Source organism: Nerophis lumbriciformis, linkage group LG14 (genome assembly GCF_033978685.3).
Source record: "Nerophis lumbriciformis linkage group LG14, RoL_Nlum_v2.1, whole genome shotgun sequence".
In the NCBI taxonomy this organism is placed as follows: Eukaryota; Metazoa; Chordata; class Actinopteri; order Syngnathiformes; family Syngnathidae; genus Nerophis; species Nerophis lumbriciformis.
In genome coordinates this window covers 34,758,921-34,773,823 of record NC_084561.2, presented here as the reverse complement: position 1 = coordinate 34,773,823, position 14,903 = coordinate 34,758,921, and the positions used below count along the sequence as shown (strand labels likewise).

The 14,903-nt window shown below is 40.3% G+C and overlaps 1 protein-coding gene across 4 annotated transcripts in view; it reads left to right on the top strand.

The window, feature by feature from the left end:
- The window catches only part of LOC133616388 (carboxyl-terminal PDZ ligand of neuronal nitric oxide synthase protein-like), a 365,792-nt gene that overhangs the window by 200,500 nt on the left and 150,389 nt on the right, over nucleotides 1-14,903 (top strand). For all 4 annotated transcript variants that reach the window (XM_061975575.2, XM_061975576.2, XM_061975574.2 and 1 more), the window contains exon 6: nucleotides 7,613-7,754. In XM_061975575.2, coding sequence (XP_061831559.2) covers nucleotides 7,613-7,754 — 142 coding nt within the window. The remainder of the gene's footprint in view (nucleotides 1-7,612; nucleotides 7,755-14,903) is intronic.

Sequence of the window (14,903 nt, the reverse complement as noted above, 5' to 3'; positions counted from 1 at the left end):
CAAAGTGGAAAAGTGTTCTGTGGTCTGACGAGTCCACATTTCAAATTGTTTTTGGAAACTGTGGACGTCGTGTCCTCCGGACCAAAGAGGAAAAGAACCATCCGGATTGTTATATGCGCAAAGTTGAAAATCTAGCATCTGTGATGGTATGGGGGTGTATTGGTGGCCAAGGCATGGGTAAATTTACACATCTGTGAAGGCGCCATTAATGCTGAAAGGTACATACCGGTTTTGGAGCAACATATGTTGCCTGCCAAGCAACGTTACCATGGACGCCCCTGCTTATTTCAGCAAGACAATGCCGAGCCACGTGTTACATCAACGTGGCTTCATAGTAAAAGAGTGCGGATACTAGACTGGCCTGCCTGTAGTCCAGACCTGTCTCCCATTGAAAATGTGTGGCGCATTATGAAGCCTAAAATACCACAATGGAGACCCCCGGACTGTTGAACAACTTAAACTGTACATCAAGCAAGAATGGGAAAGAATTCCACCTGAGAAGCTTAAAAAATGTGTCTCCTCAGTTCCCAAACGTTTACTGAGTGTTGTTAAAAGGAAAGGCCATGTAACACAGTGGTGAACAACCCAACTACTTTGTCACGTGTTGCAGCCATGAAATTGTAAGTTAATTATTATTTGCAAAAAAAAAAAAAAAAAAAAAGTTTATGAGTTTGAACATCAAATATGTTGTCTTTGTAGTGCATTCAATTGAATATGGGTTGAAAAGGATTTGCAAATCATTGTATTTTTACATCTAACACAATTTCCCAACTCATATGGAAACGGGGTTTGTACTAATTATGCTGTGGCGATGTTGTGAAAATATTCACCAAATTGAGTTCTGTTTCCGGCCTAAGGGTTAAACTGGTCACAACAACCGGTGGCAAATATCTGTGCTCCTCAATCTTCACCGCGACAATCTCAAGTTAGATTTTGGCAGAAACTTTTGATGGATTTCATACTCAACTCCTGCCTCGTCAATAACACATTCAATAACACATTCACACATTAGTGTGTCTTTTATGCGAGCGATGTCAAACGACAACAGCCGGAAGAAGTATTGGACATTTGGTGCAACACTTGAGAGGGTTTGATGAGACTATCAGCGACTGTCCGGTCAAAAGTGGAGATAAACTCTTTTGAGTCTCTTCATCTTCGACATCCATAACACAGCTTTGACGTGATCGGCGTGGAATGACACCGCAGACGTGCAAAACTTACATAGAAAGCGACAAAACCCAAAACCAGTGAAGTTGGCACGTTGTGTAAATGGTAAATAAAAACAGAATACAATGATTTGCAAATCCTTTTCAACTTATATTCAATTGAATAGACTGCAAAGACAAGATATTTAATGTTCCAACTGAGAAACACATTATTTTTTTTTTGCAAATAATCATTAACTTAGAATTTAATGGCAGCAACACATTGACAAAAAGTTGGCACAGGTCCTTTCCTTTTCAGGTGGAATTTTTTCCCATTCTTGCTTGATGTACAGTTAAGTTAAGTTAAAGTACCAATAATTGTCACACACACTAGGTGTGGTGAAATGTGTCCTTTGAATTTGACCCATCTCCTTGTTCATCCCCTGGGAGGTGAGGGGAGCAGTTGGCAGCAGCAGTGTCCGCGCCCGGGAGTAATTTTCAATTCCAACCCTTGATGCTGAGTGCCAAGCAGGGAGGTAATGGGTCCCATTTTTATAGTCTTTAGTATGACTCGGCCGGGCTTTGAACTCACAACCTACCGATCTCAGGGCGGACACTCTAACCACTAGGCCACTGATTTAAGTTGTTCAACAGTTCGGAGTCTCCGTTGTCGTATTTGACGCTTCATAATGCGCCACACATTTTCAACGGGAAACAGTTCTGGACTACAGGCAGGCCAGTCTAGTACCCGCACTCTTTTACCACGAAGCCACGCTGTTGTAACACGTGCCGAATGTGGCTTGGCATTGTCTTGCTGAAATAAGCAGGGGCGTCCATGTAAAATACCTTGCTTGGATGGCAACATATGTTGCTCCAAAACCTGTATATCATTTTCAGCATTAATGGTACCTTTACAGATGTGTAAGTTACCCATGCCTTAGGCACTAATACACCCCCATACCATCACAGATGCTGGCTTTTCAACTTTGCGCCTTTAATAGTCTGGATGTTTCTTTTCCTCCTTGTTCCAGAGGACACAACATCCACTGTTTTTCAAAAATAATTTGAAATGTGGACTTGTCAGACCACAGAACACTTTTCCACTTTGCATCAGTCCATCTTAGATGAGCTCGGGCCCAGCAAAGCCGTCAGCGTTTCTGGGTGTTGTTGATAAATGGCTTTCGCTTTGCATAGTAGTTTTAACTTGCACTTACAGATGTAGCAACAAACTGTAGTTACTGACAGTGGTTTTCTGAAGTGTTCCTGAGCCCCTGTGGTGATATCCTTTACACACTGATGTCGGTTTTTGATGCAGTACCGTATCAAAGGTCACGGGCGTTCAATGTTGGTTTTCGGCCTTGCCGCTTACGTGCAGGGATTTCTCCAGATTCTCTGAACCTTTTGATGATATTACGGACCGTAGATGGTGAAATCCCTAAATTCCTTGCAATAGCTCATTGAAAAATGTTGTTCTTAAACTGTTGGACAATTTGCTCACGCATTTGTTGACAAAGTGGTGACCCTTGCCCCATCCTTGTTTGTGAATGACTGAGCATTTCATGGAAGCTGCTTTTATACCCAATCATGGCACCCACCTGTTCCCAATTAGCCTGTTCACCTGTGGGATGTTCCAAATAAGTGTTTGATGAGCATTCCTCAACTTTTTCAGTCTTTTTTGCCACCTGTGCCAGCTTTTTTGAAACATGTTGCAGGCATCAAATCCCAAATGAGTTGATATTTGCAAAACATAACAAAGTTTACCAGTTTGAACATTAAATATCTTGTCTTTGCAGTCTATTCAATTGAATATAAGTTGAAAAGGATCCCTAAAGGGGAAATGAACATTTTCAGAACAATCCCATTCAAGAGCAGACAAACATTACAGGGAGACAGAACTGGATTGCTGACGGGTCTGCCAACTTCCGGCGGCCCTTACAAAAAAAGTGAGAAACAGGTAAACAATGGAAAATGGGTGAGGGAAAAAAAAAAAAAATTCGGTCTAAGGCTGGGCCCCTGGAGAGGGGGTCCAGACTGAGGCCAAGGGGAAAAAACCTCATAGCCATAGCACACATCCCTCTTACGTGTGTAAGAGGGAAATATCAAACATCAAAGAACACAAAAGACATTAAAGACATTAAACGAGCAGAGCTGATGCAACCAGCCACTTCTACATACAGCTATGGATAAAAAATATAAGAAACATATACACTGTGGTGGCCTCTGCGGTGTTCCACGCTGGGTGGGGGGAGCATGGCCAGAGACCGGAGCAGACCCAACAAAGCAACCAAGAGAGCCAACTCCACCCTCGGCCGCCCACCAACTCTCGGCCAGTGTCCAGTCTGCGAGGATGAGCGAGGATACGTCCAAGGAGACCGAGGTGTCCGATACCTGCTCATTCAGCCAAGACACTTTGAAGCTTGTCCGTCCCGGCGCTCAGTGCTAGCTCCGCAGTCCTGTCTCTTCATCCGCATCTCCTCCAGTCTCTCCAAATGGACTCTGGTGTGGCAGAGACCCAGCAGCTGGTCTCCATGGCCAAAAGGCTCCCGGGAGGCAGACCCAGAAGTCCACAAAAAAGCACCGCAGAAGTCAAGAAAGTGGCACCCCTTGTCAAAGGGTCCCGAACAAAAAGGCAAAAAAAATAAATAAATAAAATATATAATAACACTTGAAAACAAGAGGGAAACATCAAGAACACAAAAGGATGACACAAGAGCAACTTGGGGGAAAAAATAAAATAAAAATTTAAAATATTAATCTATTAATTACTTTCCTGTTAATAGCTGCCTACTTTCTGCTATAACGCGCTTGCAGCTACACTTAAGCTTTACTAAGCACGTATTTATTCATGTTGTTTCAAGATAGGTTAGCTCATACTTGCCAACCTTGAGACCTCCAATTTCGGGAGGTGGGGGGGCGTGGTCGGAGGTGGGGCGGGGGCGTGGTTAAGAGGGGAGGAGTATATTTACAGCTAGAATTCACCAAGTAAAGTATTTCATATATATATATGTATAAGAAATACTTGACTTTCAGTGAATTCTACCTATATATATATATTTTTAAATTTATTATATATATATATATATATATATATATATATATATATATATATATATATATATATATATATATATATATATATATATATATAAGAGAAATACTTGAATTTCAGTGTTCATTTATTTATTTATTTATTTTTATTTACACATATACACCCACATAACACTCATCTACTCATTGTTGAGTTAAGGGTTGAATTGTTCATCCTTGTTCTATTCTCTGTCGCTATTTTTCTAACCATGCTGAACACTCTTTCTGATGATGCATTCTGCTTCGTCTCCTTGTTGTGTGCGCAGTTGTGCACTGCACTCTTTAAAAGCCCTAGATGTTATTGTCACATATGCATGTACAGTAGATGGCAGTATTGTCCTGTTTAAAAGTGTCACAACATTGCTGTTTACGGCAGACGAACTGCTTTACGGTAGACGAAAACGGGACTGCTGTTGTTGTGTGTTGTTGCCGCGCTGGGAGGACGTTAATGAAACTGCCTAACAATAAACCCACATAAGAAACCAAGAACTCGCCTTCCATCATGCTACAGTTGTAACGTGATTGGGCAGGCACGCTGTTTATATTGTGGGAAAGCGGACGTGAAAACAGGCTCACTCAGGTCCACATGAATTTCGGGAGATTTTCGGGAGAAAATTTGTCCCGGGCGGTTTTCGGGAGAGGCGCTGAATTTCGGGAGTCTCCCGGAAAATCCGGGAGGGTTGGCAAGTATGGGTTAGCTTAACTATTATCATGCCTGCTCCTGGGTTTCTCTCAGCGTTGTATAGGATTCTTGAGCTGATTTGCAGATAACACAATGTAGCATTAGCCTCATTCCTACTGATGATGCATTCATTTGTTTCTTTCAATTTCTATCAAATCCTTTTTGAAGTGGAATTAGATGGAAAAAAAATCTCTTGAGGCTGGCGATAATCTACGACCAAAGCATATTTCATAATACATTCATGCATACAGGTGGAACTCCAAAAATTTGAATATCGTGCAAAAGTTCATTCATGTCAGCAATTCTACTTTAAATGTGAAACTAATTATTTTCCGGACTATTAGGCACACTTAAAATCCTTTTTTTTTTCCAAAATTCGACAGTGCGCCTTATAACCCGGTGCGCCTAATGTAAGGAATACATTTGATTGAGCTTACCCACCTCAAAGCTATTTTATTTGGTACATGGTGTAATGATAAGTGTGACCAGTAGATGGCAGTCAAACATAAGAGACGTGTAGACTGCACTATGATGACAATATTGCTCAAGTAAACTAGCCCTGCGATGAAGTTGCGACTTGTCCAGGGTGTACCCCGCCTACCGCCCGTGTGCAGCTGAGGTAGGCTCCAGCACCCCCCGCGACCCCGAAAGGGACAAGCGGTAGAAAATGGATGGATGATGTAGAATTTAAAATGCCAAAACCGAGGAACTTGAATCTTGATGTATCCGTCCATACATTTTTTTTATACTGCTTATCCTGTTCAGTCACAAATAAATTGAAGCCCATCTGATTGTCGTTGTTGAAACGAGGCACAATAATGTATTCTAAGCAGCTTCCGAAGTTGATCTTCCAAATATATCAAACTATTACAATATGTATAGCATTGCTTATTGTTTTTTAGTGCTCATTGTTCATTGTTTGCTCATTGGTCAAGCTAATTTGGCATCATCATATCCTTAGAAAAAAAAATAAAAAATAATCTCTGGACTAGACTGTGCTATCTATTTTTTGGCTTTACCAGGCCCTGAAATGTTCATTGTGGCTTCTCCATTGATCCCAACCCCTCTTGTGGCTATTTGTTTAACGGTTTGATCATCAAGGATTTTTTATGTTTTGAATTTGAGTGTTAAAGAGAGAAAGTCATTGGGTTTTACAATCATACTTGCCAACCCTCCCGGATTTTCCGGGAGACTCCCGAAATTCAGCGCCTCTCCCGAAAACCTCCCGGGACAAATTTTCTCCCGAAAATCTCCCGAAATTCAGGCGGAGCTGGAGGCCACGCCCCCTCCAGCTCCATGCGGACCTGAGTGACGTGTTGACAGCCTGTTCACACGTCCGCTTTCCCACAATATAAACAGCTAATGATCGAGGGCGAGTTCTTGGTTTCTTATGTGGGTTTATTGTTAGGCAGTTTCATTAACGTCCTCCCAGCGCGGTAACAACACACAACAACAGCAGTCAAGTTTTCGTCTACCGTAAAGCAGTTCGTCTGCCGTAAACAGCAATGTTGTGACACTTTTAAACAGGACAATACTGCCATCTACTGTACATGCATATGTGACCCACCCATAATGTGTCACATTTTTGTGTTGATTTATTTATTTTATTTTGTGGTTTGAATTCGTTTTTGGAGCTGTCATTACACATTTATCAGTATTCACATTGGTCAGTAGGGGGCAGTAGGGCGTTTCTTCCCAATTGAATGCGATCACCTGCAGACCGGAAGTGTCTTGTCATTCTGATGAGCGCGACCAGTCTGTGAACAATTGAAACGTTGTGTGCTTTTTCCTCCTGTATAACAGGTTAGTTTTGGTGAATCAACTCACTGAATAATATCCATGTGATCTTTATAAGTTTAAGTACACATTCTGATGGTGGAGCCTAACTCTAAAGTGTTTGTGAGTTGTAGTTTGTATTTGTGAATGAATCCAGTGCACAGCTGCAGTAATCAATACAAAAAGGCGACGTGAGTACGCAATGTTTATATAGGAACTTCTGATCCTAATTCAGACTCCCAAATTAGAGCTCCCGCTTTCTTATTGATTTTATAATGTATATGTGTATAATGTGTGTGTTCTGAAATAGACAGAGAATAGAACAAGGATGGACAATTCAACCCTTAACTCAACAATGAGTAGATGAGTGTTATGTGTGTGTATATGTGTAAATAAATGTACACTAAAATTCAAGTATTTCTCTTATTTATTTATATATATATATATATATAAATATATATATATATATAGCTAAAATTCACTGAAAGTCAAGTATTTCTTATATATATATATATATATATATATATATATATATATATATATATATATATATATATATATCTTAACCACGCCCCAGCCCCCGACCACGCCCCCCACCCCCCACCTCCTGAAATCGGAGGTCTCAAGGTTGGCAAGTATGTTTACAATCCATTGAAGTTCATTTATCTTGACTTGGACTTTCCTTTTTAATGTAGGCAAGAGCAGAAATTGCAGATAGCTTTTCCACTAAGTTTAGAAAGTAAATACACAACACCAAAATACGAAATGTCTTCTGGACTTTGTTACTAGTCGATCTTTGAACTGCTTAGATACAATTTTAGATTCAAATAAAATCACTCCACAGCTTTCAATTGCAACCAAACCTGCATAATCTTATTTTTAATGGCGTAACTATATATTTTTTTCTCTCTCCACGCACCAGAGTCAGGCCATGCGCATTGTTCGGACCGTCGGCCAGGCATTTGAGGTTTGTCACAAACTGAGTCTGAAGAGCGCACAGCAAAACACGGATGGAAAGGTGGACTGCCATGGTGAAAATAATGGCAATGACTCCACCATCACTGGTAAGCACACAAAGCAAATGCAGCTGGTCCAAATACATGCCAACATTGTTTTTAAAGAATTTTTGACTGGGGGGGGGGGGGGGGGGGGCGAAAGCTGACTGCATGCAAAGTACCCATATATGTATATATACAGTATACATGTATGTACAAACCCCTTTTCCATATGAGTTGGGAAATTGTGTTAGATGTAAATATAAACAGAATACAATGATTTGCAAATCCTTTTCAACCCATATTCAATGGAATGCACTACAAAGACAAGATATTTGATGTTCAAACTCATAAACTTTTTTTTTTCTTTGCAAATAATAATTAACTTAGAATTTCATGGCTGCAACACGTGCCAAAGTAGTTGGGGAATGGCATGTTCACCACTGTGTTACATGGCCTTTCCTTTTAACAACACTCAGTAAACGTTTGGGAACTGAGGAGACACATTTTTTAAGCTTCTCAGGTGGAATTCTTTCCCATTCTTGCTTGATGTACAGCTTAAGTTGTTCAACAGTCCGTTGTGGTATTTTAGGCTTCATAATGCGCCACACATTTTCAATGGGAGACAGGTCTGGACTACAGGCAGGCCAGTCTAGTACCCACACTCTTTTACTATGAAGCCATGTTGATGTAACACGTGGCTTGGCATTGTCTTGCTGAAATAAGCAGGGGCGTCCATGGTAAAGTTGCTTGGATGGCAACATATGTTGCTCCAAAACCTGTATGTACCTTTCAGCATTAATGGCGCCTTCACAGATGTGTAAGTTACCCATGTCTTGGGCACTAATACACCCCCATACCATCACACATGCTGCCTTTTACACTTTGCGCCTATAACAATCCGGATGGTTCTTTTCCTCTTTGGTCCGAAGGACACGACGTCCACAGTTTCCAAAAACAATTTGAAATGTGGACTCGTCAGACCACAGAACACTTATCCACTTTGTATCAGTCCATCTTAGATAAGCTCAGGCCCAGCGAAGCGGACTGCGTTTCTGGGTGTTGTTGATAAACGTATTTCGCCTTGCATAGGAGAGTTTTAACTTGCACTTACAGATGTAGCGACCAACTGTAGTTACTGACAGTGGGTTTCTGAAGTGTTCCTGAGCCCATGTGGTGATATCCTTTACACACTGATGTCGCTTGTTGAGGCACTACAGCCTGAGGGATCGAAGGTCACAGGCTTAGCTGCTTATGTGCAGTGAATTCTCCAGATTCTCTGAACCCTTTGATGATATTACGGACCGTAGATGGTGAAATCCCTAAATATCTTGCAATAGCTGGTTGAGAAAGGTTTTTCTTAAACTGTTCAACAATTTGCTCACGCATTTGTTGATAAAGTGGTGACCCTCGCCCCATCCTTGTTTGTGAATGACTGAGCATTTCATGGAATCTACTTTTATACCCAATCATGGCACCCACCTGTTCCCAATTTGCCTGTTCACCTGTGGGATGTTCCAAATAAGTGTTTGATGAGCATTCTCAACTTTATCAGTATTTATTGCCACCTTTCCCAACTTCTTTGTCACGTGTTGCTGGCATCAAATTCTAAAGTTAATGATTATTTGCAAAAAAAAAAAAGTTTATCAGTTTGAACATCAAATATGTTGTCTTTGTAGCATATTCAACTGAATATGGGTTGAAAATGATTTGCAAATCATTGTATTCCGTTTATATTTACATCTAACACAATTTCCCAACTCATATGGAAACGGGGTTTGTCGATGAAAACACGAAGGCAGGCAGGCTGGCTTCGAAGCATGGCTAGCGCGTCATGGAAACTCACCAAAACAATGTGCCCAATAAGATGTAAGTAAAAAAAAAAAAAGGATGGGAAGCATTGAGCAAAAGTTAGTGTCATGTGAGGGTCGCAACGTACTGCGCGGTTCGTTCTCCCGGGATGCAGACGGACGACTCCGGACAGGACTTGCAGGTAGGAACATGATTTAATCTTGAAACAAGACTCAAAGAGGTACAAAACAGAAAACAAACCGACAGGACAAGGTGTCGATCGCACTTGAAGCTAAGTACTTAGCATGGGCTAGGACAGTGTTTTTCAACCTTTTTTGAGCCGAGGAACATTTTTTTCATTGAAAAAATCCGGAGGCACACCACCAGCAGAAATAATTTAAAAAACGAAACTCAGTTGACAGTAAAATGTCGTTGTCGCAATTGTTGGATATGACTTTAAACCATAACCAAGCATGCATCACTATAGCTCTTGTCTCAAAGTAGGTGTACTGTCACCACCTGTCACATCACGCCGTGACTTATTTTGAGTTTTTTGCTGTTTTCCTGTGTGTAGTGTTTCAGTTCTTTTCTTGCGCTCCTATTTTGGTGGCTTTTTCTCTTTTTTTGGTATTTTCCTGTAGCAGTTTCATGTCTTCTTTTGAGTGATATTTTCCCGCATCTACTTTGTTTCAGCAATCAAGACTATTTAAGTGATTTTCATCCTTCTTTGTGGGGACATTGTTGATTGTCATGTCATGCTCCGATGTACTTTGTGGATGCTGTCTTTGCTCCACAGTAAGTCTTTGCTGTCGTCCAGCATTTTGGTTTTGTTTACTTTGTAGCCAGTTCAGTTTTAGTTTCGTTCTGCATAGTCTTCCCTAAGCTTCAATACCTTTTCTTAGAGGCACTCACCTTTTCTTTATTTTTGGTTTAAGCATTAGACACCTTTTTACCTGCACACTGCCTCCCGCTGTTTCCGACATCTACAAAGCAATTAGCTACCGGCTGCAACCTACTGATATGGAAGAGCATTACACGGTTACTCTGCCGAGCTCTGGACACCACCGACACACAACAACGCCACATAATTTGCAGATTATAATTACTGGTTGTCAAAAAATATTTTTAATCCAAATAGGTGAAATTACATAACCTCCCACGGCACACCAGACTGTATGTCACGGCACACTAGTGTGCCGCGGCACAGTGGTTGAAAAACACTGGGCTAGGAGGCAAGCAAAACTTAGCACTGGAATTATGAACTAGAAAACCTAATAGCTGTGGCATGAACAAACAAATCTTACATGACAGTAGTGTGAAGCAAACAATGACGCCAGGCCGACTGACTGGCAAAGGCAGGCTTAAATAACGCCTCTGATTAGAGACAGGTGAGCCATGGCAACCAAACCAAACTCAGGTGTCACAAACAGGAACTAAAGGAGTCCAAAACTAACAGAAAATACAAAAACATGATCCGGACCACGGATCATGACAGTTCGAGTTAAAACAATCCAGAAAACCAACAATAACGGGTTCTGTGAGCACCATTGTTAGCTCGGATTGCCCTAATCCTTTTGGGCATGGAAATCACCGGCGCTGCACAGGTTACTAAAATCCTTTTCCATTCCTCCATGAAAACATCACAGAGCCGCTGAATGTTAGACATTTCTGTGCTCCTTCCATTTATGCCTAAGGATGCCACACCGCTAATCAATTGGGTTTACGTCTGAAGACAGACTTGGCCACTCCACCTTTACTTTCATCTTCCTGCAGGCACACTGCAAAAAGTCAGTGTTCAAAAACAAGAAAAAAAATAGAAAAATGAGGGGTATTTTACTTGAACTAAGCAAAATTATCTGCCAATAGAACAAGAAAATTCGGCTTGTCAAGACTTTCCAAAACAAGTAAAATTAGATAACTTCAATGAACCCAAAAATAACTTAAAATAAGAATATTCTCACTAATAACAAGTGCACTTTTCATGGCAGAAAAAAAAAGAGACCTTTTTGCTCAATATGTTGAAAAATATTCTTAAATTAAGTAAATGCTAGTGCCATACTTGCCAACCTTGAGACCTCCGATTTCGGGAGGTGGGGGGGCGTGGTCGGGGTGGGGGGGCGTGGTTTGGGGTGGGGCTAAGAGGGGAGGAGTATTTTTACAGCTAGTATATATATTTATTTTATTATATATATATATATATATATATATATATATATATATATATATATATATATATATATATATATATATATATATATATATAAATAAAATAAATACTTGAATTTCAGTGTTCATTTATTTACACATATACACACACATAACACTCATCTACTCATTGTTGAGTTAAGGGTTGAATTGTCCATCCTTGTTCTATTCTCTGTCACTATTTTTCTAACCATGCTGAACACCCTTTCGCAGGTACCCAGAAAGGTTCCGAGTACCACCAAAAAAACTGAATCTCTGAAGACAGTATAAAAATCTGTGTTAAAGGTGTACAAATACTGTTTGTATAATAAGCATATTATTTTTTTACAAATGAGGGTTAAGAGTTCAGTACTAAAAAAAAAAAAAAGAATGTGGCTTAAGTACAGTTTTTTAATTGAGCTGCTGCATTTTTTGGTTGGGTTGTTTATTTATTTTGAGTAACTTCTATACATTTCTAAAAGGGGAATAATGTAATAGAGTTATCTATGTTTGTCTGTTGCCATCTCCTGGTGAATGTTGGCTATAGCGTACTGGGGTTACTTTTTGATTGGCCAACGATTTACGTGGTGTTGCGCACCTGACGTCACTCAGGGCCGCATGGAGCTGGAGGGGGCGTGGCTTCCAGCTCCGCCTGAATTTCGGGAGATTTTCGTGAGAAAATTTGTCCCAGGAGGTTTTCGGGAGAGGCGCTGAATTTCGGGAGTCTCCCGGAAAATCCGGGAGGGTTGGCAAGTATGGCTAGTGCCATTATCTTGACATAATGATATGCGCTCTGCATCATGATTTTTTTTTTCATGCTTCAAATAAGAAATTATTACTTTAAAATAGTAGTTTTATACTTGTGAGTGTTGATGACACAGCTTTGCAACAGTTGATATTCTAGTTTCAAGCATGTTTTACTCAATATAGATCATCAAATCTCAGCTACAAGCTGTAATATCTTACTGAGATCATTTCGGACCAAAACCCTTAAAACAAGTAAAACACTCCAACATAAAATCTGCTTAGTGAGAAGAATGATCTTATCAGACAGAAAATAAGCAAATATCACCCTTATTTGAGATATTTCATCTTACTTAGATTTCAGTTTTTGCAGTGCATTTGTCATCTTGAACGTGTGTTCGGGTTTGTCATCATGTTAAAAATGTTGCCGTGCGGCCCAGTTTCCAAAGTAAGGGATCATGTTCTACTTCACAGTGTCGCAGTACATTTTAGAATTCATATTTTCCTCGATGAGCTCCAGCTCCCCAGTGCAGGCTGCACTTATGCAGCCCAAGACCATGACGCAGACCTCTGTATTATACTCTGGGCTGGAGGCAAAGCTCAATTACTGTATATTGGTCACTTGCGTTGCCTCTTTTTAGAAATGGACATTTTTTTGTGAATAGTACATTTATACTGCTAAACAGGCAAAACATACACAATGAATACTGACCCTCCATTGGTATGAGCCTAGAGTTTGTTTTGCAGAGAGATGGTAATTGTGTGGTTTGATGTGCATAAGTGACAGGCGCAGCATGTTTTTACTGTTAATTTTGAGTCTTGTTTTGATAGTATTCAGTGGTGAAAATACAGAGTTAAAGAATGCCCATTTTTTTTGTCTTCAACCAAACAATTACAGCAGGGTGTAAAGTACATTTTCCTTTAGAAAAACAACACGTTTGTATGGTATGCTTTTTTTTTTTGTTTCAGACATACTTTTAGCACGTTACATTGGTAACAATGACTGCAGATAAGCCTCAGTTCATGCAAATAACTTTGTTATACAAACCCCGTTTCCATATGAGTTGGGAAATTGTGTTAGATGTAAATATAAACAGAATACTGTCATGTCTGTGTGATCATGTTTTGTTTTAGTCATGTTCGATTTTGTTTTTGGACTTTTTGTGCACTTTTGTTTGTTTTGTCACCATAGCAACCATTAGTTTTCACCTGTCACGACTGGGACTGTGGCATGGTTTGTTCTCCCGGGGTGCAAAAGATTTGGACCATGGCGTGAAGGGGAGTACATGATTTATTTTAACACTATAACTACCAAAAAAAGCATACACAAGGGCGGAAGTACAAAACTTGACTATGAACACAAAACTTGTACAACGGCAGAAACTATGAACAATTACACAAAACTTGCAAACTATGGCATGAATAAAGAAAACTTACTTGGACGAGAAAACGGCATGAAAAAGCGCAACAAGGGTCATAAGGGTGTGTGGAGAGTGTGTCAGGGGTATGATGAGCATAATTGTGGGATGTCGCCAGAAAGACAAACTGAAAACAATGAACTTAAATACTACAGACATGATTAACGAAAACAGGTGCGTGACTCAAAACGTGAAACAAGTGCGTGACGTGACAGGTGAAAACTAATGGTTGCTATGGTGACAAAACAAACAAAAGTGCACAAAAAGTCCAAAAACAAAATCGAACATGACTAAAACAAAACATGATCACACAGACATGACAAATACAAGGATTTGCAAACCCTTTTCAACCCATATTCAATTGAATATGCTACAAAGACAACATATATGATGTTCAAACTCATAAACTTTGGTGGCAATAAATTACTGATAAAGTTGAGGAATGCTCATCAAACACTTGTTTGGAACATCCCACAGGTGAACAGGCAAATTGGGAACAGGTGGGTGCCATGATTGGGTATAAAAGTAGATTCCATGAAATGCTCAGTCATTCACAAACAAGGATGGGGCGAGGGTCACCACTTTGTCAATTAATGCGTGAGCAAATTGTTGAACAGTTTAAGAAAAACCTTTCTCAACCAGCTATTGCAAGGAATTTAGAGATTTCACCATCTACGGTCCGTAATATCATCAAAGGGTTCAGAGAATCTGGAGAAATCACTGCACGTAAGCAGCTAAGCCCGTGACCTTCGATCCCTCAGGCTGTACTGCATCAACAATCGACATCAGTGTGTAAAGGATATCACCACATGGGCTCAGGAACACTTCAGAAACCCACTGTCAGTAACTACAGTTGGTCGCTACATCTGTAAATGCAAGTTAAAACTCTCCTATGCAAGGCGAAAACCGTTTATCAACAACACCCAGAAACGCTGTTGGCTTCGCTGGGCCTGAGCTCATCTAAGACGGACTGATACAAACTGGAAAAGTGTTCTGTGGTCTAACGAGTCCACATTTCAAATTGTTTTTGGAAACTGTGGATGTCGTGTCCTCCGGACCAAAGAGGAAAAGAACCATCCGG